The sequence below is a fragment of the Falco biarmicus genome, chromosome 8 (assembly GCF_023638135.1).
Source record: "Falco biarmicus isolate bFalBia1 chromosome 8, bFalBia1.pri, whole genome shotgun sequence".
In the NCBI taxonomy this organism is placed as follows: domain Eukaryota; kingdom Metazoa; phylum Chordata; class Aves; order Falconiformes; family Falconidae; genus Falco; species Falco biarmicus.
Genome location: NC_079295.1, coordinates 54100789 through 54126013, shown reverse-complemented (window position 1 = coordinate 54126013; position 25225 = coordinate 54100789). Strand labels below are relative to the sequence as shown.

At 58.9% G+C, this 25225-nt stretch overlaps 1 protein-coding gene across 3 annotated transcripts; it reads left to right on the top strand.

Annotated features, from left to right (window-relative positions):
- The first annotated feature begins 935 nt into the window (after nucleotides 1-935).
- Nucleotides 936-25186, top strand: AFAP1L1 (actin filament associated protein 1 like 1). Of its 3 annotated transcripts, none has more exons than XM_056349123.1 (19): nucleotides 936-1056; nucleotides 15535-15663; nucleotides 16237-16320; nucleotides 16674-16771; nucleotides 16932-17043; nucleotides 17430-17528; nucleotides 18235-18446; nucleotides 18799-18978; nucleotides 19695-19781; nucleotides 20041-20125; nucleotides 20281-20433; nucleotides 20900-21111; nucleotides 21535-21680; nucleotides 22037-22115; nucleotides 22237-22351; nucleotides 22565-22729; nucleotides 22976-23157; nucleotides 23421-23549; nucleotides 23944-25186. In XM_056349123.1, the coding sequence occupies exons 1-19, from the start codon at nucleotides 1041-1043 to the stop codon at nucleotides 23965-23967; spliced, it is 2307 nt and encodes a 768-aa protein (XP_056205098.1). In that variant the 5' UTR covers nucleotides 936-1040; the 3' UTR covers nucleotides 23968-25186. The 3 variants fall into 3 exon arrangements, with proteins under 3 accessions (XP_056205098.1, XP_056205096.1, XP_056205095.1); XM_056349121.1 differs by having other exon boundaries at nucleotides 20041-20134; nucleotides 22979-23157; XM_056349120.1 differs by having other exon boundaries at nucleotides 20041-20134.
- Nucleotides 25187-25225: the final 39 nt, after the last annotated feature.

The following is a 25225-nucleotide window of genomic DNA, read 5'->3' as shown; positions in this document are numbered from 1 at the left end:
GGGGGCTTGATCCAGCAGGGAGGGACCAGCCAACAGCAGCCGGGCAGGGAGCAGGCTCCGGGTTGGGAGGGCACGACAGGGCTGGCTCCCAGCTGGGCACAAGAGGGGCCACCGCCTCCGAACTGTCCTGGGCTAAGAGGGCCCCAAATGGGGAATCCCTCCAGGTCAGTTGCTAATGCACATCTAATACATCGATTATTGCTTTCCCAAGCGAGAAGTGGGTATGTGTGAAACCGAATCCCATTTCTGTCATAGCCTGCTGTCCCCCGAGGGCTCAGCCGCAGCCCTGAGGCTGCAGGAAATTGTCCTGGGGGTGCCAGAGGCCGCTGCCACGTGCTGCCCACCCACGGGATGCTCCCTTGCACTCCCCGTGTGTCTCCCAAGCCCAGGTCTCCCCTACGGTCCTTGCTGGGGAGGTTGTCACCATGGCCAGACAGACACTGGGCACATGAGGGACATCAGGAGGGAGCAGACAGGAGGGGTTTTGGGGGGGCGCAGGGACAGGGAGCGGGGTGGGAAGGGGGAGCTGTGCTTGCTCACCCCCTGTGCGTTTAGATGAGGGAAATTGCTCCGGATCTTTGCCCAAACTGAAGTTGCCCAAAGCAACAACCCCCGTGGGCAGGCAGGGGGGACGTGGCCGCCACTGGCCCCGCACCCTTCGCGAAAGATTCTGCCGGTGCTGCTGGGGGTGCTCAGTGCCCGGTGTGGGGCAGCACCGGGGGGAGATGCACGGGGTGGGGGGGAACCCCCGGACACCCTCGGCCGTGCAAGGGGTTGGAGGGAGGTGGGTGCTGCACACGGGGCGTCACCAGCCGTGGGGACAAACCGGCCGCCCGCTGGCGGCGGGGACACCCCGGGCGGCCCGCCGGTGCCGTGCCGGGCCGTGCCGGTGCTCGGCGCTGCCGTGCACCGAGGGAGGGGCGAGCGGAGCCATTGGCCGCCCCGCAGCCGAGACCCGGCCCCGCCGGGCGGCCGCTGCCGGTGACACTCGCCCGCCCGCGCCTCCCGGGGCGGCCGGTGCTGCCCGCGGCTCCACGACCATGGACCGTCTCAGCGGTAAGGAGGACCGGGACGGGACCGGGACCGGGACCGGGACCGGGACCTCGACCGGGACCGGCATCCCCTCACCCTGCCGTGCGGGGTGGAGCACACCCGGCATGGTGGAGAGGGGATGCCGGTCCCGGTCCCGGGGAGCTGGGGGTCGCACATCCCTTCCCAGCCGAGTGAGTGCAGCTCACCGGATCGATGTGGGACCCTGCCACCTGGGTGCTTTCGCCCCCCATGAGCCTTGTGGCAGGGCCAGCTGGGACACGAACTGGTGCCAGTTTCCCTTTGCTGGTCAGATGGGTGAAAAGCTGGTGTCTCGTAAACAAGTCTATGGGGTGTAAGCGCTTGTTAGGGAAAATCATGGTTGTGGAAAGGGAGGTGACTGGTGTTTCCAGATGGAGCTGATTGGATCCAGAGAGCTTCCCTAGCTGAGGAAGATGCTGGTGGTCTCGTAAAGCCATGGAGGGCCTGATCCCCACCCTGCTGGGAAGCGGCTGCATTCCCACGTGTGTGATTCTTGCCTTCAGCTTGTGGCATCGGGCTCACGTAGCTGTTAGGCTTTGATCTGGGATATGAATAAACCTGCCAGGGCTTTGGGCCAACTTTGCAGAGAAGGTCCTGGCTTTCTGCTGGAGCTGGCAGGTCCCTGGAGGGAGCAGGGGAAGGCTTTTGGGGGCATTGCTGCTTGCTGCTGCTGAACAGTGGCTTTGGGCTGCAGAGGAGGCGCAGGTGGTGGTATGGTGTGGCCTGGGAGTCCTGGCCCTTGATCAGTCCTCAGGTGCTACAGAAGCACCAGCCAGAAATGATAACACGGGGGCCAGGGGCATCACTCCAGCTCTGTGGGCTGGACCACGCTTCAGTCCCAGGATGGTTCAGGCAGTGCTGTGTCTGCAGCTCTGGGTCAGCACCAGAAAGACCCGAGGGTCAAGAGTTCCCTTTCCCGATGTAAAAGGATGGGGTGGTGTTTCCGCAGTGGAAGCACAGTCATGAGGAGTTTGACTCTTGGGCTGCAGCTCATGGTGTCAGGGCTGGGAGAGCGGTGTCAGTGCCCAGCGGCACAGGAGGGGACAGGGACGACGGTGACAGGGACAGCCTTCCCCCATGGCTGTGGCTCACCCTGCCTGCCAGCAAGACAGGGTGGCTTTGCTAGCTCAGAAGGGTGCTGCTGCAGGAGGGGGATTGTCGTCAAAAGACATGCAATGCCAGAGCTGTCCTTGAAGGCCCCAGAAGACCCCCTTGATGGGGAGAGAGCAGATGGTCTTGGCTTCCCCATTCTTCTGCTGTACAAACTGGTGGGAGTCTACCCTGTTTGCATCCCAGCCCACACTAAAAATCAAACCTGGGACCTCACTGCAGGAAAGGGCAGGAGGTGCCCGGCATGCTGTGGAAACCATCCTGGACTGTCACAGAGATGGAGAGCATGGTGTGGCCACTCCATGGGGAAAGCTGCTCTGCTGTTTTATCCCTCTCACTGGTGTCTGCTATGGTAGCAGCAGCAGTGCCTGCCTACTTTGCTTTGAGCCTTGTAATGGATTGCAGTTGGCACTTGGATAGGTCTTTGCCAATGTAAACCTCATCCAGACCCTCCTGCTCGTCACGCAGAGCTGCTGGATCCCTCTGGGGGGCTGTGGCTCATGGAGGGAAGGTGTGGGGGTCTCACCAGGCTCCCTTTCCCAGCACAAGGGGTGCTGGGTCTCATGATGGGTAGGAGCTCTGTGCCCCATTCCCAGCTTCTGCCTGCTGACAGCCCCTTTCCTTCACCTGGAGCTCTGCTCAGGCCCTGCATGTATCCTAACTTGCTCTTGCTTTAAGATCTGCCAGCTTCTTCATCACTTTCTGTGCTCCATCTGAGCCTGCTTGCTTTCCTCAGCAGGCTGGGCAGCACCTCGTGTGGGGCTCAGCCTACACCAGCAGCTAACCAGGGGAACTGGTGCCCTCAACTGCTTGTGGAGTTGTTTCAGGTTGTGCTGATGGAGAAATGCATATATGTGTGATCTGGGAGGTGATCTGTGCCAGGAGCCTTTGCTCTAGCAGGGCTGTGCTTGCACATGGCTTCTCATCATTAGTGACTTTTCCCTGACCTTTTGTGCCACCAGAATTTAGGTCCTGCACCAAACTTATCTGGGGTCTAAATCCAGCAAAGCCAGTGGAGATGTGTCAGGGATAAACTTGGCTCCAGCTTGCCCACAGGAATGGGGAGGCCATGGGGTTGGTGGGAGGGAGGCCAGATCATTCCTGACCTGCTGCCTGCGAGCTGGCAGCAGGAATCCCACCCGCCCTGCGAACATAGCCCAGTGGAAGGGGGTGCAGTGGGTGAGAAACACAGATCGGGCCAGCTGTTAGTGCGCCAGGCAAGTGCTGAGCTCTCCCCCGCATTGCAGCCATTCCTTCCGCTGAAAACTCAGCTGCCCAGGCCACCGCCTGTTTATAGCCAGGGAGCGTGTGGGGAAGGGGGCTGAGCCCACCGCAGGCTGCCCTGGCCCCACCATGCCAAGCAAAGCTGGGTGGGAGGGCAGCCCCAGGGATGCTGATGCCGAGCAGAGCAGGAAGGCACTGGAGTTCTTTGCCCCTCTGCATCTTCCGATAGCCTTCTGTGTGCAAGGCCGAACTTAACAGGGGGAAATGGGTCTCACTGTGGGTACTGGATCTCTGTTGAAGCCAGCCTGGCTGCTCTGGAGGGACACAGACCCGCCCTGCTGTGCACATCACAGATGCCTGCTGTGTCAGGGACTGCTGGAGAGGGGAGGGAGCAGGCTGGTGCCCTTAGTGACTGCTGCAGGGGTAGTGTCCTCCAACCAGGGACCCTGGGGACTGTCCTATCTGCCTGAGCTGTCTGGAAAACCTGCCTTTTTCCCGCGTTTGCTCTTGACCTGGAAATGCTGTTTTCCGGCACAAATGTGCTGAGCTGCAAGGCTGACGTGCCCTTAGCTATGGAGCAGCACCGAGCCCCGAAGTGCCTGAAATCCCCTGGCCTGCAGCCGGTGGGTAGCTCTTATCCCAGCCCAGGAAAACTTTGTTTAAGGTTTTGAAAAAGTTGTCTCATCTCAAACAGTGGGAAGGCTCTTCAGAGGAGGACAAGGAGCGAAAACTGGGCTGGACTCAAGATTTGCCTGTTGTTCAGTAGCCAAATAACTTGCTGGGAGCAGAAGATAACGATTTAGCAGAGTGAAGGCTTGAAGTGGTTTCTGGCATCCCAGGCTCAAGTCCTAACCCCTTAACCCTTCCCTACACCAGCTACTATCCGGTCTGGCACAGCTAAAGCTCTCCCCTGAGAAACACACATCTTCTGGATATAAGGAACCTTAAAATTAATGACACAACTGTCAGCCCTGCAAAATATCTATTAGATGTCACTCTTCCAGGGCAGCAGCAGGACAATTGGGTTGGAAGCCTCCCAAGGAGCTCTGCATTGTCTCTGCCAGCCCAGCCCCACCGCCATATGAACGAGGGGCTGGCACCCCCTGCCAGGGCACCGGCGGGATGAATAGAGCAGGTCCTGCCACCCGCGGTGAGGGCACCCACGCAGCCACCAGCAGCCTGTCTTTTGTCACCCTGCGGCGCTGAAAGCAGAGGCATTCGGAGAGCTCAGGTCCCTCTGCAGATGCTGTGCTGGCAATCTGCAGCCCCCGCAGTGGGGAAGGATGAAAATAACTTCTTTGGCCTTCCCTCCCCCAGGGTCGTGTCCCATCCCGTGTCCCCCCCCCCCCCAGCAGCATGGCTGCTGCACTCCCTTCCATTTTTGCTCCTGATATGCCTCCCATCGCATCAAAGGCAGGCTCTCTTACATTTCGTAACAGTTTGGAACGAAAACAGATCTTTGCTGCAAGGGATTTCCATGCTCAAAATACTTTTTTTTTTTGTTTGAAGTGGGTTTTATGTGCATGTGATCCTGGAAGTGATAAGGGGAAGCTCTGGGAGACGCTGGTATTCTCTGATAGCTGGCAATTAACAGGAGATGTGTAAGGAGCAGCTTGAAGAATGAGTTTGACTTTCTTCTGGGTTTTTTTGAACATTAAACCCACCCAATTCGGTGATGGGGGAACAGCCCCTTTTTGGCTCCTCATCCATTGGGTTCAGCCTCCCATTTTATGTGGTCCCAGTGTCATCTTATACTTTGGGAAACCGAGGTTTTAAAGGACAGAGCCAGGAATAGAAGGTAGGTAGCAACAGGTCTGATAGCTGGCTTTTGTGTCCTGGAGTTAAAAGCAGATATGGTGAACCAGTCCCAGCACTGACGGAGCCATTGGCAATAACCAGACCAGTCACATCTTCCCCTGTGCTCAAGCTTGTCCTCTTTCCTGTGGGGATAAACTGGCTTTCCTGCTTCTCCACCCCCGCCCCGCAGGGGTTAAGCGGGTAGGAAACGCTGCTGTCGGTGGTGGCCTTGCTGCTGCACCTGATGCTCCCGGCAGAGCTGGGCAAGGGAAGGAAACGGAAGGGCTGTTCTCAGCTGAGAAAATACACTTATCCTGCCCTCCGAGGGTTCTCCGGGGCAGCACGGCCCCAGCCCCCAAATGCAGAGACCCTCTGCCATGCCCTGGCTCAGGAACATCGCTTTCCTGCAGGGACAGGGCTGAGGTAGCCACTGCGAGGGTTCCGGTCCTCTGCCAGGCAGGGGGGACTAGTGCCCAGCACAGGTCCCGAGCTCCTGGGCATTGCCAGGGGCAGGGCAGGGATGCTAACGCAGGAAGCTGGATGCTAGTCTCCCTCCTCCCGACTCTGTGGAGATATTTCTCCCACAGCGGGTCTGTGGTTTCTTCTCCCACTGCTTCTGAAAAGAGGGGTCCACATCATGCAATGCAGCTGAAAGCATTTGGGAAAGTGGAGCTGGCTGGTGGCTAATCCACCAGCTCCTTCCTGCAAATCCCATGTCATCCCTGCCCAGACCCTCCTAGGTGAGGGTCCTGTACCCCCCTTTGCTTCTGAGGGTCAAGGCACAACCACCTCGTATAACTTTTCTTCCTAGAATGTGTCTCCCTGACCAGCCTCCCCACGTCTCGCTCCTGCAGGTTAGGTATTGCATCCAAGATGTTTTGGATCTGTGCTTCAGGGAATGGGGATGTACAGGACACAGAGAGCAGCCTTTTGGGATGCTGCGAACTTTTCACCTCTGTCAGTGGGGCTGGGGTGTCCATTTTTGAGACTGGGGGGCTGGAGGACCCACCCAGCCCTGGGTGGTAATGTGGCCGTGCCTGCCTGGGTGCAGGGCAGTGGGGGGGGCATGCCCGCAGGAGAGCCGTCATCAGCACCTGGGTGCTGAGTCAGTGGGTTCCCTTCCCAGCACCATGCCTGCAATTAGCTGTAATTCCTGCTGTCCTGGGGACTGAGGTTTGGTGGAGATGAAGGGCTACAGAAAGGTGAGAGCTGCTGTCACCCCCAGCTCCAAGAGAGCAGCAGGCAGGAATGTATGACCCAGGGAGGATGCCCGGTGCTCTGCCCGCCGCCGACGGTGGCTACAGGGATGGGCAAAGGGCTGTGGCACCAGTCCCAGGGCCTCTCCTGATGCTGGAGGCGAGCCCAGGCCAACCTGCTGCTGTCTGTGCTGTGGAGTTTGTTTGGAAAAGGCCGACACCAAAATTTTGGTTGGAGAACACACAGTTTATTCTGGGTTCTGACTAATCCTAACATCTCCCCTCTGCCTGAAGCTTGTTTTTTATACATTACTCAGCAGGTCTCACCCCTGCCTGACTATTCCTTTAAAGGGCATCTCAAACCTCTCTTTTTCATTCATTATTTAAACACATTCTCTAGCCAGCAGCCTCTGAGCCCAGCTCCCTGGCTGGCCCAGCAGAGCATCCTGCCATACGCTCACTGAGGCTGGCACTGAGGTTTGAAGCATAGCCTGGAAGTACTGAACCTGTTCCACATTTATTTGTAGACTAATTGTGTTGACTGGGCTGAGCTGTGGCTGGAAACAACTCATACTCCTGGGGCTAGGAGCCCCCTGAGGTTCAGGAGTGCAGGGCAGGCAGAGGGAGGAGGCTGCCAGTGCCCTGCCTGGGGATGCAAACAGGGTCACTCAGCAGCATCTCACTTAGGTGCTTTTATTTGCTCAACTTCTTGCTGTGCTCGGCAGTAAGAAAGGACGATTCAGAAACCACCCCCTCCTCCTCCTCCGGGGTGGGGGCAGCTGCAGCCTCTTTAGGTCAGAGGGGTAAAGTTTGCTTTTGGTGAGCTAAAGCAAACCACCAGAGTCTTCTCCAAGAGGTGAAGAAAGGGCTGCTAAGCCATCAGCAGAGGGGGAGCAGCCCCTGGAGAAGGGGTCCTGCTGCAGTACGGGGCACTGGAGGGTCATTATCTGCCTGGGTCACAGAAGGTGTTTGTGGGTAATTTAATCAGCCTGTTAATTATTACCTGTACCACTTGTGAAGCTGCTCTGCTTTGATGCAAGCTGCTGTGAGGAAGGACGTACCCTGCAGCCCAGCAAGGGCTGCCCTGGGTGTTTCTTCCAGCAACCATACCAGTTCAGAGAGCCTTGGCCCTTCTGATACCCTGTGGCTGTGTTGGGGGCTCCCTGGGGAGGTGACACTCCTCTGTGAGTCACTGCCCCAGGGGACTGGGGCACCAAGCAGAGCACGCCGGGTGTGGATGCTGCAGCCCTCAGGGAAGGCTACGGCACTGGGCATGTGGTTGCTGGAGCTGAGCAGGAGATTTTTCACCTGAAGCCATGCTCTGCATGTGGGCATCACCAGGAGACCCTCAACCCAGCTTGGGGCTTCAGCTGCAGAGCAGCACCCCTCCCTCTGGGCCATGCTGCGAGGGATGGGTTGCTGGCAGAGGGCTGGGTGGGAAGGGAACTACCATGATCCCCTTGTCCTCCAGCTTCTCTTTTAATCCAGTTTTATAGAGAAGAGGCTTGACTGGCCCCACAGCAGTGAGCAATGGTTTCTGCCATGTGTGAGCTGGCAGGGGCGTGAGTGTGGGTGGGAATCTTTGCCCTTTGCAAGCTCTGTCAGCCTGTAATTACACTTCTTTCTATTCAGGACTCCTGTTTTCTAGTTTAAGACTGTGAGGAAGATGTGGAACTCTATCTTCTCCAGAAAAGAGTGCACTAGGATAGGGATGTTTGGAGTCCTGCTTCTGTGTCTGATTCCCTTGTACCTGGCTGGGTGCATTGGGCAAAGCACCAACCCCAGGCATGCACTGCAGCTCCCCTTGCTCCTCTCCCCATTTTGGGATGTGGTGTGGACTCTGAGAAACCCCTTCTGTGCAGAGGGCCAGGGTGAAGCAGGAAGACTTGAGGAGAGCCTGGCTGAGAGGTGGCCCTGCCGCTTGGCCCCAGGTTGGACTTGCTTCTCGGCTGGTCTCTGCTGGAGCAGGCAAGCTGCTGGGAGCAGGGCCACGCGATAAGGCTTTCTGCAGAGCTATTTATACTGAGGAGATGAGCTACTGCTGGCAAAGGAGCTGGGCCAGACACAGGACCCTTCACACAAGCACTGCTGAAAGTGGCTGAGCTGGCCGTGCCACTGGAGCTGTGCTAGGAAAGGAATCCCTCCCCAAACTGGTGTCAGCATCGGGGTGGGCATCTGGAGCAGATGGGGCCGCAGATGAAGGAGGTTCAGCAGGCACAGCCAGGGCAGTCTTCCTGCTATTTAAGCTCTCTGGTTGCTCATCTCCCTGTCTCCCAGGGCTGAAGCAGGATGGGGGGGCCCTGCAAACCCTGCGGGCTCCTTTGTGTAAGGGGGGAAGCCAGCTGGGGTCTGCACTGTGAGGGAGTGCTGGCGGGGGGACCTTCTGCTTCCTTGAGCAAGCAGGTTTCACGTTCATCTCCCGGGACTGATTTGCCAAGGTTATCAGCTAAGGATATTAGTTACTGCAAGGTCACGGTGTTGAGAGCCCCAGGATGTGTGTGTCCCTGCCCTGTCTGCTGCAGCCTGGCTTGGCGGGGCACTGGGTGTGCTGTGGGGAGGTGGTAGGGAGGTGCTGGGAGGTTGGGGTTCAAGTTAAAAGGTTTGAGCTCACCTTGTGCTGTGCAACATTCAGGGATGCTGCAACGCCTGAGTTGGGAACTGCTGGGGTGCAGGGACATCTTCCAGGGTCCTGGGGCTAACAGCAAGGGGGTTAATCACAGCGAGGGGTGAGAAGAGGCACCAGCTGGGGCATTTGGAGAGCCAGGAGGGGTGGAGGGCTCCTGGCTATGCAGGAGCCAGCCCCAAGCACTCAGGCTCCTGCTGACATTGTTGGATTCAGAGTCAGAGGCGCTTCCCCCATCCACCCCACTCAAGGGGCCCTTGTTTCCAGGGAGGAGATGATTCATGTGCATTGAGTGGCCCCTTAGCAAATCTTCCACTGTTACGGGATGTTGCCAGAGCCCAAGTGTGAGCATTCACAGTTGGCTGTTCTCTAAAAACCCTCCGGGCTGGAGCACACCAAATTGCTCCGTAGCTGTATGGGGGCAGCTGCACTGGGAGGAGGAGGTACTTTCCAGGCTGGCACCCCTGGCCCCACCAGCCCATCCCAGTCATCCCAGTTTGCCCCACACCCAGCTGGTGATGGCTGGCTGGGAAGCTGAGCCTGGCTGGCAGGGATGCCCTGCTTGCCCCTGGCACCTCCCAGGGGCTCAGCGCTGCCCTGCCCCTCTCCTGCCTGCTTGGCAGGGCGCTCCTCCTGCCCGCACCGGAGGAGCGGTAGCTGCAGGCAGGGTGCAGGCAGGCAGCAAGTTTGTCCTCCTGTCTTCTGCACAAAGGAACAATTCTGGGAGCCCTGCGCCACCCCCGCCGAGGCACTTCCTTGCCGGCTGCATGCCTGCCTCCTCCCCATCGGAAAGAAACCTCCTTAGGAATGGGTATGGGAACAGGAACTGCCCCGGGAGCTCAGCAAAGAGCTCGGGAGGCCGTGGCCTTCCTCGGGGAGCAGTGCTGGGGAACGCTGGCCCTGCTGGGGTGGGAAGCAGCATGCTGGGGCTGGAGGGGGCTGTCAGTACCCACTTCGGGCATCATCCCTCTGGTGATGCCCACAGCCCGTGCTGGGGGCAGGAGGAGGCTGGGGGCAGGCAGCGAGGTATGGAGGCGCGTCCCAGCGCCCGGGTGGCTCTTGCAAGTGGGTCGACATCAGCCTGTGGAGAGGTCAGAGTGGTTTGTGTGCTGCAAGCAACTCCTGCAGCGCTGGGTCTGTTTGTCCCACAGGGTAGGTGACTTCTCTGCAGGGCTCCTCCTGGGGCTGGGGCGCCTCCACCACTGTCACTGGGTGCTGGGGTAGCCCTTGACTATGCCCCCTTCCCTGGCCCACTCCCCACCTATTTATGGCATCCCAGGAGCTATAAACGTTTGTTTACTGCTGGTGGTGGTTCAAAGCAGCCCTGCGCAGGCAGCAGTGTCCCAGGGCCCTGCCCGCACCAACAGGAAGGATTTATTTTTGCTTGGTTTTTATTTTAGTTACAAACAATGGCTGTTACATCCAGCATCCGACTTCCCCCTGCCCCCCCCCAACCCCAGCCTTCACCTGGTGTTGGAGGAAGCATGGCTGGGGCAGGCAGAGGACAGGGGCCCCAGTATATCTCCCACTGCAGCAGCCTCGCAGCGTTAAGATGCTGTGAAACAGCATCTCCCCTCCTCGGGGCTCTCTTCCAGGCTGCAGACCAGCTTTGCTTGGGGTGACAGCTCCACGTGCATTGTCTTATCCCTCCCCCTGCAAAAGCTGGGTCTGTACAGCAGGAAACTTCTGCTTTGGCTTGGCTGGAGCCTCTTCCTCCTCCTCCTCCTCTTCCTCCTCTCTGCAGGTTGCTGGAGCAAGTCCTGATTTTTGCTCCTGTGATGGAGCAGAGGCCAGGGAGGGGGAGATGGGCTCTGCAGCTGCAGGCTACACCCAGCCTCTTATCTCCATGCTGTGGAAGCAGGTCCCTGAGGCGGGGGAGTGCTCATGGGGTCTGAAAATAGAGCTGGCCTGGGTGCAGAGTTGAGAGAGGTGGTAGGGTGCTGGAGGGGACACAGCTCCTCTGCCAGCAACATGCCTGGTGCTGCTTCTAGGGCAGACTTTAGCAACAGAGGAAATGCTGCCTTGTTGTCCTGAACGGCAGCAGCATCCTAGTGCTGGTGACCCAGCTCACCCCATCCCAGCAAAGCTGCCCTGGGTCCCCAGCCCATCCAGCCCAAGTTAGCTAATGCTAAAGCCATCTGCTGCCACAGCTCCTGGCCTTACCAGGCTCAGAGACCTCACTGACACCTCCTCATCCTGCCACGGCAGTGAAACAGGCTGCAGAAGTGGAGTGGAGTGAGTTTCTGGAAGGGGATGCTGGTGCCTCTCCCTGTCCTGCAATGTCCGTGTCCGAAGCCTGAGCCCAGTGGAACAGTACAACCCCACAAGATTTCAGCTGCAAGAAGCTCCAGAAGAAAGCAGCAGGTGGAAGCCATTTGTTAGCACCAGTGACAGGCTCGAGGCTGGAGGTGTCCCACCAGTGAGGCAGTGGCTCAGCAAGTGGGGGATGCAAGGTCCCTTTTTGCCTGCATCACCTGCTCAGCGCCTGCGGCCACTCTGCCATGCTGCCTTCCCCCCAGAAGCCCTTTGATGTCCTGCTGTCCCCTCAGTTCCTGGGCTCCACGGTTTCACACAGAGGTTGCCAGAGCCCCTGCGGGCAGGGCTGTGCACTGACACCAGCACCCACCCTCAGCACATGAGCCCAGTCCCCTGCCCGCCGTGGCGTGGGCACGAATACCCGCTGGTGCGGGGTCTGTGCTCACTCCTGCCAGCTATTGCAGAAGTAACGTGCTGGCCCTTCATCTCCAGGTGACCCTGGGTTGGTCACAGTGGCCCCCCCCTCCCCTCCCCTCCACAAAGCAACCCTGAAGCAATCTCCCCTTGCTTCCTGCAGTCACCCCATTAACCTTATTTAGGCTGGAAGCCTAACGAGCGTAGGAAATTAATTCCTTCCCTTTCTCCACTCCCCCAGGCAGAGGCTGGGCTCAGCAGGCTCTGCACACTCCTGGGATCACAGGCCTCTTTGACTGCCCCCCCCCCCCCGCCCCCGCCCCTTGTATTTTGGAGGATGTTTAACAAGGGAGATGGAGGGGACAGCTCAGCTGGGGGGAAACAAAGGCGCCTTCAGTGCTCGCCCCGCACCGTGCTCCATGCGCCCCGGCTCAGAGCTGGCGCTTGGGGCATTGCGGATGAGCTCACCCGCCTGCCATGCCGGGCGACAAGCCTCACTTATCAGGCACTCTCGTTTCTTGTGCACAGTAAGGTCTCCTCGCCACACATGCCACCTGCTTTGTCACTATTAATTGCAATCTGCTTGCAGTTTTGCCCTCTGTTGGTCTGAAGCCTTGACACAAGAGCTGGTGGCTGTGATGGGAGATGTCCTGAACACAGCAGGGGATGGGGATGCTGGTGAGCGCCATGGCCTAGGTTTCTGTGTGTTTTGGGAAGCTGATGTAGGGAATGTGCATGGTCCTCATCTCCTCTGTGGGAGCTCATGGCCAGCTGAGAGCCTGCTGAGCTAGGGCAGCAGGAAGATGGGTGTCTCCGAGATGCTTGCAGGCACTGGGCGGACAGGGAAGCATCTTGCTTTTTGTTCCAGCTGCTTCCTTGCTGGTCCCCTGCCCTGCCAAGCCTCTCAGGGGAAGATGCTCACTTGGCCTTGAGACCACCGCACTGCTGAGCAGGAGCCTGTGCAGCACCAAACATCCCAGGGAGGATCTTCCCCTCTTCCCTTCCTGCCTCTGCAGAGGGACAAGGAGAGGGCCATGGGAGCTGAGTCCTCGCCCTTGCTCATCATGCACATGAGGTTCTCATATGGCCACAGCAGGTCCCCAACCCGGTAGGTGCATGCTGGAGGGGGGCAGCAAGCAGACCATCACCAGGACCTAGGTCCCACGGCTGCCTGTCTGCTGTCGGATGTGTTTCCAGCTCAAGGAGCAGAAGCCCCATGCCCCCTGTGGTTGTCCTCTCCTTCCCTGTGGGCTGGGGGATGCTGCCAGCTCTCCAGGTTTGCTTGTTCCTTCTGGAACTGTGCTGAGGCTTCACCCCCTGCCTGGGGAATACCTGTCCTGGTTTGGCCTGCCCATGGGAGATGGGCACCGGCAAAACTGCTTTTGCTGAAAGGGCTGAGGCTGCTGTTTAGCTTGGCACTGGGGAGGGAGGAGGAAGCAGAAGGTCTGTGGAGATAGAAGCCCATCAGCTGGGATGGCAGGAAGAGACTTGTGAGCCACATCCTGCCTTGCATCCTGGGGAGGCAGAGATTTGGGGCTGGGCACGCTGCCTCCTTGCCCAGAGGCTCATCTTGGCTGGGCGCTGATCCGCACCAACCCACTCATGTTGGGCTTCCCTTCAGCCAAAAACCTTTGAAACAGCAGTTGGTTTTACTGCACTGGCGCAGCAGTGCCAGCCTGCTTCCACCAGTCCTGTGAGACTCGCTCCGTGCCATGGCTTGCAGGTGGACACCCAAAATCCTGGGTCAAACCTGTAGCAGCCCAGTTTTTGATGGGTGTTGGGTAGGGTGGATATGGTGTTTGGATAGGGCCCAGCAGAAGCTCATTAAAAAATATGGGTAATGAGGATCCCATCAGCTGCAGCAGCACAGCTTCCTGCCCTTCCCCTGGGAAATATGTCCCATGCCAGCCCTCGCTGCTGCCCAGCTCTGCTCTGCTGGGCCCCTTTCCCTGGCAGAGCCCGGAGGAGCTGGAGTGGGGACAGGTACAACCTGAGCAGGGTGTCCCTGATGCTCCATGCTGCCAGGGCACACAACCTCCCCTCCTTGCAAGCAATCCCCATCAGTCAGCATGTCCGAGCTGCCTCTGTGGCCACCTCCTCCCCGGGAGACCCAAAGCCAGCTGTGTGCTGCCCCAGCTGTGCCGCAATGACTTTTTGTCGTTGCCAAGAGAAGGGAACCTGCTCACGCTTGCACTGGAAGAAACAGCAGCTTCCCCACACACACACCCCCCAGCCCCTCCATAGTCTCCAGGGCTGTAGGTTTGCTGGTGTCCCTGAGCTTGGCCTCTCCAGAACAGGTCGTCTCCTGCAGGAGCTACCCCTGGATGCAAGTGGAGCTGGGCAGGTGCATGGTCCTGGGTAAAACAGGAGCTTGGCTTTGGATCCACCTTAGTTTTGTCTTATCCTGCTCAGAGAAGATAAGTACAGGAAGACACCTGGGATGAGGATCTCGGTGACCATGCAGAATTGAGGCTGTGGGAGCTCATGAGAGATTTGGAGTCCAGAGCTTGCCTTGTTCAAGTCCTTCCCATCCTTCCCATCCCTGGCCAACACGTTTTCCCAAAGCTGCCAGTCAGGTGCTGCCAGCACCATAAATACTGCTTTTAGTGATGAATTTCTTTTGTAGCCCTGCTCTGATATGCAAAAACCCAAGTGTGTTCTGGAGCCTTGCTGCCCAGGTAACCCCACAGCTGCACTGTGCTTTTGGTTTGTAAAAACTAACCCATGAGTCAGCATATCAAAGAGAAGACCCACAATTTTATGTGCTGTGCCTGTGATCGTGATTTGCAGTAAATCGTCTTTTCCTGCTTTTTGCTGGGCTCTCCCTATCTCCCCTGCCTGGTTCTACCTGCTGGGCTGATGCTGTATTCAGGTGTAGCAGCAGGCCAGGAGCTGGCGGGTACTGGGATCCCATACACTGAGAAGTGGATGAGCGGTGGCTTCTGGTGTGGTTCCTCTTTGCCAAGATTTCAGCTGCTCTGACCCTCTTGGAAGTCTCTGGGGCTGTGTGTGTTGGACTGAGGCTCAGCTAACACAGAGCTGGGTGGGGAAAGCCCCTCCTGTGCCGCAGTTCCTGTCCCATCCCCGGGGGTCTTTCAGGTGCCTGTGTAGGGCAGGGACTGTCCCTAGGGGCAGTGACTCCATGCCTGGAGGGAAGAGTGGAGTGGCCTTTGGGCAGTGTGGATGAGTTGAGATGATACAAGGGAAGAGCGACAGCAGGGCAGGGGAGCTGCTGGTGGTGAGCGTGGGGAGGAAGGCTCTAGCCTGTGTATGAAGACCCTGTGGAGGTGGCACTGGGCTGGGGGATCATGGGCGGTCTGAGCACAGCAGGGGCATATGAATATTCCCCAGCAGGCAAGGGGTGGGAGGATGTCTCCCTGGGCAGCATTGCCAGGTGGCTCTGGAGATGGCATCCGTGTTTCCTTTCCTTCCTTCCTTCCTTCCTTCCTTCCTTCCTTCCTTCCTTCCCTCCATCACCACCCAGTGCCCATCACAGTGGGGGGACACCAGTAGCAGTACACTGTCGGGCAGACAGAGGTGTGGTTTTATCTGCATGGAACAACGTGTGTGCTGAGCCCTTTGATAGCAGTCCAGTAACCTGCAGAGCTGGTGTTTCCATTCACAGGCTCAGCAGGCTGCATCCCAGCGTCTGCGTGCAAGTGGTAGAGCTTGTGCGTGGAAGGAGCACATATGCACTTAGCAAACACCACCTCAACCATGCTGGACCAGCTGGCAAAGACCCCCATCCTAGGCTCTTCCATACATTCCAGACCCTTCTGCTCTGTCTTAACCCCAGCACCCTGACACCACCCTGGGTGACGGGCTTTTTCCTGCTCCCCCCAGTACTGGACCAGCTCGTGCCAGAGCTCAGTGTCTTGCTCAAGCTGCTGGACCATGAGTACCTGAGTGCCACCACACAGGAGAAGAAGCTCGCCGTTTCCACCATCCTGCAGAAGCTGCAGCCACCCTCAGGTCTGTGTCCTGCTCCTGCAGTGCCCAGTGGCTGTCCCCAGGGGCAGTGGGTGTTCCCAGCAGCTGCCCCAGGGGGTCCTGGCCAAAACCCCAGCAGGGCAGGGAAGAGCTTCTGCAGGGCAGGGATGAGCTGCCTCTGTGCCCAGCAGCCGGCACCTGCTCAGCCCCCTCCAGTCACTTTACTCCCCACGCTTGCTTCCCAGCTTCTCCCCGCCCCGGGTGCAGAGTCTGGCGTCAGCCCTGCCATGGCTGCAGGGGGGCTGCTCCCTGCGGAAACGCTGCTTCGCAGAGGTCTTCCTGCCAGTGGTTTCTGCTGAGTGCAGGGGTTTCCGCTGGAAGGCCAGGAGGGCTGTGCACCTGGGGCTTCACAGCCTCCCCACCTTCCTGCCCTCCTTGGGGCGGGGGCAGCATCCCTGGTGGCTTCTCCCCTCCCTGCACGCCTGCTCCAGAGGTGACACAGCAGGGTGAACTGGCCTGTGTCCTTGGGCTGGTGTTTGTGGGGAGGAGGAGTGCCATTGCTCACCCCGGCCGCCCTGCCCACCCTTGAGCTGACGGCATCCCCCTCACTCCTAGGGAAGGATGTGGACTACATGTATGTCAACACGGCATCCCTGGGCAATGGCACCAGCTTCGTGGAGTCTCTCTTTGAGGAGTTTGGTATGTGTGGCCAACTAGGAGTGATGGCCCAGGGGTCCCACTGGGTGGGTGCAGTGCTGGTCCTGGTGTCCCCGGTAACAGCAGAGGCTCTTGGGGCACCCCAGGGAAGGAATGTGAAAGCTGTGGCCTTGTGTCTGGGGTGGGCATCATCACCCCGGGTGCTTGTTCCTCCTTCCCTGTAGCTGTTTGGCAGCTGGCCACAGGGGCTCCATGCACCACCTGTGTTTACCAGTGGTGCCCATCTCCCAGCACCTTTCCAGTGAAGGGCCATGGGGGTCCCTGGAAGGCATGGCTGGGGAGGCCAGCTGGGCAGTTCCCTGCTCCCTTCACTCTCTTCGCTTACCCTTGGGCAGATTGTGACCTGCGGGATCTCCAGGACATGCAGGAAGAGGATGGGGACACCAGTGATGGCGTTGGCTTGGAGCTGGCGAGGAGCCAGCAGGCAAAAACTGTAAGTCCCTGAATGCCAGCCTGCGAGGTCTGCTCTGCACCTGCATGGGGAGGTGGCGGTGGCTGGGGCTGGGACCTCCTCCTGTCCCTTACCACAGTAGCTGCTGGGACTCTTGACCCTCTCCACTGCCGGGCTAACACCGGTGGTGTTTCTGCTGCAGGTTCCTGTGGACCCTGCTCCACCGCTGCCCACCACCCCCCCGCCCGAGGATTACTACGAGGAAGCCCTGCCCCTTGGCCCTGGCAAGGCCCCCGAGTACATCACCTCCCGCAGTGAGTCCCACTCTGCACCAGGGTGTCAGGAGGGTGGGAAGAGCCCCACAAGCTGCCCGCTGCATCCCCCTGCCTGCCTGGCAAAGCAGGCAGCCTTTTGGCAGGCATGACAGCTCGTCCTGGGGAAGGAAATGTCGCTGCTCCCACCGGCATCGCTCAGTCCCACTCCCTTCCCATCCTGCTGTGCTGTTATTGCAAGGAGTTGTCTGCTCCAGCTCAGCTGGGAAGGCGTGATGTGGAGAGATCAGAGCCATGGGGGGACCGATCCTGAGATGCCCTGGGAGGATGTGCTTTGCTCTGCCCCAGCTTGCAGGCTTGCTGCTTGGAGCATGGTTGTGGGGGAAAACAGGTGTAATAGCCCCAGCTGCCCTCTGATTCCTCTGCAGACAGCTCCAGCCCTCCCAACTCCATTGAGGATGGCTATTACGAGGATGCAGACAGCAACTACCCTGTGACCAGGATGAACGGGGAGCAAAAAAACTCCTGTAGGTATCCCAGTGCCCTCGCCAGGGAGGGGAGAACTTCAGCAAAGTTCAGCCCCGAGTTGGGGACTTGAGCACTGGGCTGGGAGCCCATGGGGTTGAGGCTGGAGAACCTCTTGCACGTCAGAGAGCTTTTTGCTGGGCAAAAAGCAAGGAGCGTGGAGTGCTGTTTGTCATGCAAGCCAGAGCCGTTGTGCTGTGGAAGGGATGTAGTCAGTGCCATGTCTGTCACCAGCGTGGGGAAGGGATGTCCCTGCCTATGCAGCTCTCATGCCCTGCATGAGCTGCCCTTGCCACAGCAGAGGAGGACTAAGGCAGGGATACCACTGCAGAGACCTGCTCCTCCGTGTGCAGGAGGTGTGGGGCAGAGGGCCAGCAGCTGATCCTCTGTTGCAGGTAGAAGGTTTAATCCAGGCTTTCGAAGTTTGAGCCTTGCAAAGAAATAAGCCAGCCCAGGGATTCGGATAGATGCACCTGGGACTGGCATTTGGCCCACGAGCATCCTGCCTGGTTTGGAAGGGAAATGGAGATGGCTGGGGTCAAAGTGCTGCTGTCTTCAGAGGATGACATGGAGTCCATCCATCCCAGCACCCAGCGCAGGCTCTGTGCTGGAGCCCTCTGGGCATGGGGAGCCCTGGTAGAGTGCGAGCGTGCCTGGCAGGCAGGGCCCCAGGGTGCCATTCGGGGTGACTCGCCTGCTTCCTTCCAGACAATGACTCCGATGCAATGAGCAGCTCTTATGAGTCGTATGATGAGGAGGAGGAGGAGGGGAAGGGCCAGCAGCTGACACACCAGTGGCCGTCAGAGGAAGCCTCCATGAACCTGGTGAAGGATTGCAGGATTTGTGCTTTCCTGTTGCGCAAGAAGCGCTTCGGACAGTGGGCCAAGCAGCTCACCGTCATACGGGACAGCAAACTGCTGGTGAGCCCAGAGCTAGTGGGGGACACAAACCCATTGGTGGGCTATGAGGGTGGTTGGGTCCAAGCTGAAGAAAAATAGCACTATCCAAGCCAAGACCCCACCACAAGGCTGCCGCTTCCCTGTAGCACATACAGAGACTGCCCTCACTTCCCTTGCAAACAAATGGAGGGCTCCCTTTTTTGGGATTCCGTGGAGTGAGAGGGCACCCTGCAGCCCTCCACCGCCAAGGCAGTTGTAGAGACTGAGCCACCTCTATCTGTGCCACCTGTGAGGGACCCCAACTCTGCCCAGCACGGCAGTGGGACAGGCAGGTTTTGGCTGAGCCCTGAGCAATTCTCTTTGCTTCCCCTAGTGCTACAAAAGCTCCAAGGACCGACAGCCACACATGGAGGTGCCTCTGGGCACCTGCAACGTCATCTATGTCCCCAAGGACGGGCGGCGCAAGAAGCACGAGCTGCGGTTCTCGCTGCCCGGGGCTGAGGCGCTGGTGCTGGCGGTGCAGAGCAAGGAGCAGGCTGAAGAGTGGCTGAAGGTACCACAGCTGCCCCACACTTCGCCTGGGGGGCCGCAGACTCTCCTTGGCATCCTCCCTGGCTGAGCTGGGGAGGGGGCTGCCTTGGGAAAGGGGTGCAAGACCTCCCTGGCTGAGGTGGGGAAGGGGGCTTTGTTCCTGTCTCTTATCAGCTGGGGGAGGGGGTCCTGGCCAGCCACTTCCAGGGCCTGGGCGTCTCCGCGCTGATAGCCCCCACGGGGTGGGGATGTTTGCTCTCCTTCTCTTCCCCATGGCCCTTTCCTGCCTTTGTTCAGGGGCAGGAGGCGGGGGCCACAGGGAAGGGGCCATGGTGGGAAAGGAGCCTCTGTGCACACCACAAGCCTAGCTGTTACCCCAGATGTGGGAGAACAGGTTTATTTTACGTGGCCAGGGCAAGCCACGCTGCGCCTGACTGAAACAGAAGGTCATGAGGTGTCTGTGCTGGCAGCGACGAGCCCAAGTTCCTCACCTCTGAAATTTCCAAAACCTCTGACAAAATCTGCAAAACTGGTTGCCGTTTTGAAGGGGCCAAGGTGTGTGCAATCCCCCAGGCAAGCTGGGCTTGTGCCCCAAGCAGGGCTCGCTGTCCTGTCCTGCAGAGACCAGGACCTCTCTCCCCATGGTTCAGCCCCGTGAGATGGAAGTGTACTGAGCTAGGGAAAGTAGCCCCGGCCCTCGGGTCTGTTTTAAATGGCTGCTGGGGCCTGTCTCCGCAGGTGATAAAGGAAGCCAGCAGTCCGGCAGCGGGTGGGATGGAAGCCCCTACCTCCCCGGTGATGCCGTGCAAGATGGACCTGGATAAGGTAATGGTTTCTAACTGCCCTGCCGAGGTGCTGCGTGGTGGCTGAGCCTGAGGAATGTGGCTGGGGGAGCACTGAGCTCCTGGTGCTGCGTCAGGAGTCCTTCCCATTCTCACAGCAGCTCTGTGGGACCGATGGGGCTCCCCTGATGCCAGGGACACCCCAGCCTTGCGCAGGAGGGACAAGCGGCCAATAGTGGCCTTTGCTAGGGGCTAAACAGGGGCACACTGCTGATGGGGTGCCTGCTCTGCTCCCCCCACAGCGGCTGTCGCAGGAGAAGCACACCTCCGACTCAGACAGCGTGGCGACGGGTGAGACCAGCTCCCCAGCGGCCCGCAGAGAGCCCAGTGAGCACGGTACAGCCCCTTCCCCAGCCATGCAGGCTGTCCCCCTGGCTGGGGCAGCCAGCTGTGTGCACCACAGCTGGGGAGCATCCTCTTGCAGTGAAGGGGGATGCCGTGACACATGCCAGGGGCACACAGCTACCCTGTTCTCCTTCCAGGGAAAGGCAAAAAGAGTGGCTTGGCTGACCTGAAGGGCTCGATGAGCCGGGCAGCAGGGAAGAAGATCACCAGGATCATCAGCTTCTCCAAGAAGAAGCCTTCCCCTGAGGACACACAGACCTCCTCCACTGATGAAGACATCCCCTGCTGCGGTTTGTGTGGGCCGGGAGCAGAGACAGGATTCAGCTCATGTGGGGCTGGGAGCAGTGGGAAGCTGGCATCCTTCCCCCCAGCCTGGCTATACAGGGGGCAGGAGAGGGGTAAAAGGGGTGGTGGGGTTGGAGCAAGCTCACTGAGCTGCTGGATGGCTGTGACACTGCCTCACACTGTGAAATGTTGCCCAGTCTTGGGTCTGCAGATTCCTGTGGTGCATGGGGAAGGGGCAAGGGGTCACCTGTGTCCCAGAAAACAGGGCCAGGTGACTATGTGGCACTAGGCTGGCACCTCACCTGGCCCAGGGTGTCCCAGCTGGCTCTCTCTGGGGAAACTGAGGCACAGAAGGACCAGCTGAGTAGGGAGCCATGCCATAACCTCTGGGCAGCCATGTCTTGTTAAAGCTTGCCCAAGGTCTGGCTGAACAGGCGCTGAGACCCTTCCCTCGGCTCTGCCACCCCCCAGGCTACCTCAGCGTCCTGGTTAACCAGTGCTGGAAGGAGCGCTGGTGTCGCCTGAAGGGCAACACCCTCTACTTCCACAAGGACTGCACCGACCTGCGGACCCATGTGAATGCCATTGTCCTCCGGGGCTGCGAGGTGGTCCCAGGGCTGGGCCCCAAACACCCCTTCGCCTTTCGCATCCTTCGCAAAGGGCAGGAGGTGGCTGCGCTGGAGGTGAGCAGGCAGCAGGGCAGGCCGGGTGCACCGATCCAGTGAGGGGGGTTGCCAAGCTGGGGGAGCATCTCCTATGATGATCAACACTTGCATGCAAGCAGTGCCTTGTTTTCTCCTCTCCTCACATTCAGGAAGCCCAGGGCATCATTTGAGTGAGCCAGGGGCAGCCACAGGTATTTGCCAGCTGGAGGCAGGGAGGAGGCTGGCAGGGCTGAAGCAGGCAGGGTACAGGGGGTGGCAGCTGGTTTGGGCCTGGGACCTCCTGCATGTGCCTTTGTACTTTCTTTTGGACCCTCCTAAGTCTTGCACATATGCTTCGTGTCAGAGAGTGCTCCTCCACAGTGGGGCTTTGCAATGGGAGGCAGGAGCAAGGGCAAGGGGCTGGGAGCTGGGCACGCACCCCAACCCTTTTCTTTCCTGCAGGCAAGCTGCTCTGAAGACCTGGGCCGCTGGCTGGGTCTCCTCTTGGTGGAGACAGGCTCGCAGACAGCACCGGAGGCCTTGCACTATGACTATGTGGATGTGGAGATGATTGCCAACATAGTGACAGCCGTGAGGCACTCCTACCTGTAAGGCTGTCCTCCTGCTGGGCCACGGGCTGGGGAGGGGCTGTGCTGGGGGCAGAGCCTTGGGCTGGGGATGGTGACCCTCAACCCTGTGTGCTCCTTAGGAAAGGCATGGGCTGAGACATGGTTTGTGCTGTGATCTTGGGGAGAGCCAGTGTCCCAGGCGTTGGTGGTTCCCAAAGCAGGGCGGTTTCCCTTGGGCGGGATGGAAAGCAGGTGTGTAGGGTAGAGTAGGGTAGGGTAGAGCACTCATGAGCAAAGCCGGGAGAGCAATGCAGGAATCCCTCAGAGATGGAAGGGCTCACTGAGGAGCTGTCAAGGATGCCCTGGAACGGAAGACCCTATCCCTCTTCCTGCAGGTGGGCCAGCTCTTCCCAGGATCACCGGCCAGACTCCTCCCGTGTGGTGTACGATGATGTCCCCTATGAGAAAGTTCAGGTGAGTGCAGCTCCATGGCTTGCCCTCTCCCTCCACTGCAGAAGATGACCTGGGGAGCCTTGGCCAGGCTGTGATGGCCCTGCAGGCCTTTCACATGCTCTCCCTCCTGTCCCTGCCACAGGCCGAGGAGGAGCCAGGGCGGCCAGCAGGAGCCCAGGTGAAGCGCCACGCGTCCTCCTGCAGCGAGAAGTCACGGCGGGTGGACCCGCAGGTGAAAGTGAAGAGGCATGCATCGAGTGAGTGGGGGACCTCAGCCACAAAGCTCTGTGGGGAGACCCTGGCCAGTGCAGGAGGATGCTGTTTCCCCAAGGGTGTCTGCAGCCAGGCTGGGGCTGGCTGGCTCTGGCACATGGGTGATGAGTTGTGCTGCCCCAGCTCGGCTGGACCGCAGGTGACACTGGCACAGCCGGGGCCAGAGCCTTCATGATGGGTTCCCCTTGTGCATGCAGATGCCAACCAGTACAGGTACGGGAAGAACCGGGCTGAGGAGGATGCCAGGCGATTTCTGACAGAGAAGGAGAAGCTGGAGAAGGAGAAAGCATCGATCCGCAGCGAGCTGGTGTTGCTGAGGAAAGAGAAGCGAGAGTTGCGGGAAGCCATGAAGGGCAGCACGGGTAGGTTGGTGCCATCCAAGGGCTGTGGCTGCTCGAAGGCACTGTGGTGCAGGGGGAGGGCTGCAGAGCTGGGGTGGGATGGGGATGCTGGGCTGGCCACGGCATTGCGGCCGCGCTGGGCTGGCTGCCGCGTGCTGCCGGGCTGGCAGCTCCATCTAGCGTCCCTGTCCAGGTCGATGGGTGGCTTTTCCATCCCCATGGCCTCACGCCCGGGCAAAGGCGCTGAGCCGGGTGCGCTTCTGCAAGCAGGGACGAAGCTGCAGGACCTGGAGCAGCGGGTGGTGGAGCTGGAGGAGCAGTGCCGGCAGAAGGAGGAGCGCCGCGTCGACCTGGAGCTCAAGCTGACAGAAGTGAAGGAGCGGCTGAAGCAGTCGCTGGCAGGAGGGCCAGCCCTGGGGCTGGCTGTGACCAGCAAGGCTGAGAATGGGGTACGCATCCGTTCTTCCTCGCTCTTGTAGCCCCAGCTTCCTTCAGCAACAGTGCTTGGGGTGACAGGGGGAGCAGCACGTGGGGAAGAGGGGGCGTCCCTGCTACTTTGTCCCATTGTGGACAGAGGTGGGAAGCAAAGCATCAATTAGGTTGGGCCACATCAGTTTTGACTTCGTGACAGTTTGTGCTTTTATTTTTCCCTGGCTGTCCTTGCTCCCGGGTCTCCTAAGGCCTCTTTCTTCTCACTCTCCGTTTTGCACAGGAAGCTACAAACAAGTCAAACGGGAACCCCCCTGAGCACCTGGTCCCTGTTAACTGTGCAGCTGAACTGAGGAAGAGAAGTCCCTCCATCCTCCCTGCCAACAAGGGAAACGTGCTGCGGAAGGCCAAGGTCCTGTTTCGCTCTCCCTCTCCTCCCTGGCCCCATGAGAAATCTTGGCCTTCATCCTGTCCCCCCCTCTTGACCATGAAACCTGGGGACTGGGGATGCTCCCTACCCCAAGAGGAAGGAGTATTGCCAGGGTCCCCTGCATCCAGGCTGACCCAGCACAGTGGCACTCACTGCTGGCATGAGCCCAGCTTGTGGGGAGATCTGGGGGGACAGGGCTGGGGGAGGCAGGGGGAAGAGCAGCACTTCTACAATGCCTGGGGCAGCAGTGACCCCAGCCTTTGAAGATGTTGGAGCTGTCCAAAGCCCCCAGTAAGGAGGGATGCCCTTGAACGGCTCAGTGCTCGCTTCTCCAGTGTTGTGTCCTCATCCTCTGCTTTTTTTCATTGCTCTGCAGGAATGGGAAAAGAAGCAGACTTAAGCCGGGCTGCGGGAATGCTTGCCAAGCCCCTGACAGACACTGGGGCTCATGGAGGAGCTACAAGCCCCCTTTCTCCGAGGCGCTGGGAAGGTGCTGGGAAGGCATGGGGGAAGAGATGCTTTCCCACACCCCACCAACTGCAGCACCATCTGCCTTTACACTATAAACCATGGGGAAGGGGGCGGGAGGGGGATTTGGGAGGCGGGTGGGAAAGGGGAGTCCTTTGTGGATCAAGGTCGAATACTACTGGGAAATCCATTTCTGGGGGGAGCCTCCTCCAGGCCAGGAGTTCAGCACAAGGTGTGTGTGCCCGTGGTGGTGCATAAGGAAATGGGGGAGAGCCCAGGGGCTGGCAGTGGCACTGCCAAGCAGGTGCTCCAATTTATCAGGATCAGTGTGTGCCATCCTGGGGATGCTGGGGGTCAGACTAACACTTTCCAAAGCAACCACGGACTTGCTGGGTTTTTTTGGCCCCCTCAGCGTTGGAGTTCACAAACTGTTCAGGACTGGATACTTTGGAGACGCCGATCATTTGCCCCGCTTGCTGCTCACAGCTCTGCAGGATTTCATCTCTGGGTTTCGCATGTCTCAAGCTTACTATGCCTCAACCAAGTGCCCTTGTCCAATATTTCCTTCTTGTCCTCCAGGCAGAAAGGGTGAGGGCACGCTGGCTTCCTCTGGGAATGAACAAAGCTCAAGTGTCAGCATCTGAAAGCAGATTAACAGTGGACACCTTTCAACCTTGCTAAACAGCTTAGAAGTGCCACAAAGGGCTGAGGCTGGAGGCAGCCTGGCTCTCTCTGCCCTAGCCCCATGCTAGCTTTCGGGGGAGCAGGGCAAGGGACAGGGTTGTCTCTGGGCCAACAGTGCATTCACACTATTGCTGCTGGAGTCAGTCAGTTTGCCAAGGCATGTGATCAAAATGGAGCGAGGGGAAGTTTAATTATTTTTTTTTAAAAAGGTGCTTTCAAATGCAGGATAGGAACAGAAAAGAGAAATAGAGGAAGGTCATTTAGCAGAGGCAGAAACAAGGGACAGGAATGTAAAGGAAAGACCCAGGCTTTTGTGCCGGGAACAAGGAAGCGGTCCCATCACCCACTCATCCTAATGACTGCCACAATTAACCTTTGGAGCTCCCTCTTTCAAAGCCCTCTTGTTAGTAACTAGGTAAGCAGCTTTTAATAAAAATGCTGGCGCTGGCCGGCTGTAGGGAAGCACAGTGGGTAAACCACTCCTGCTCACAGTGAAATGGGCCAGG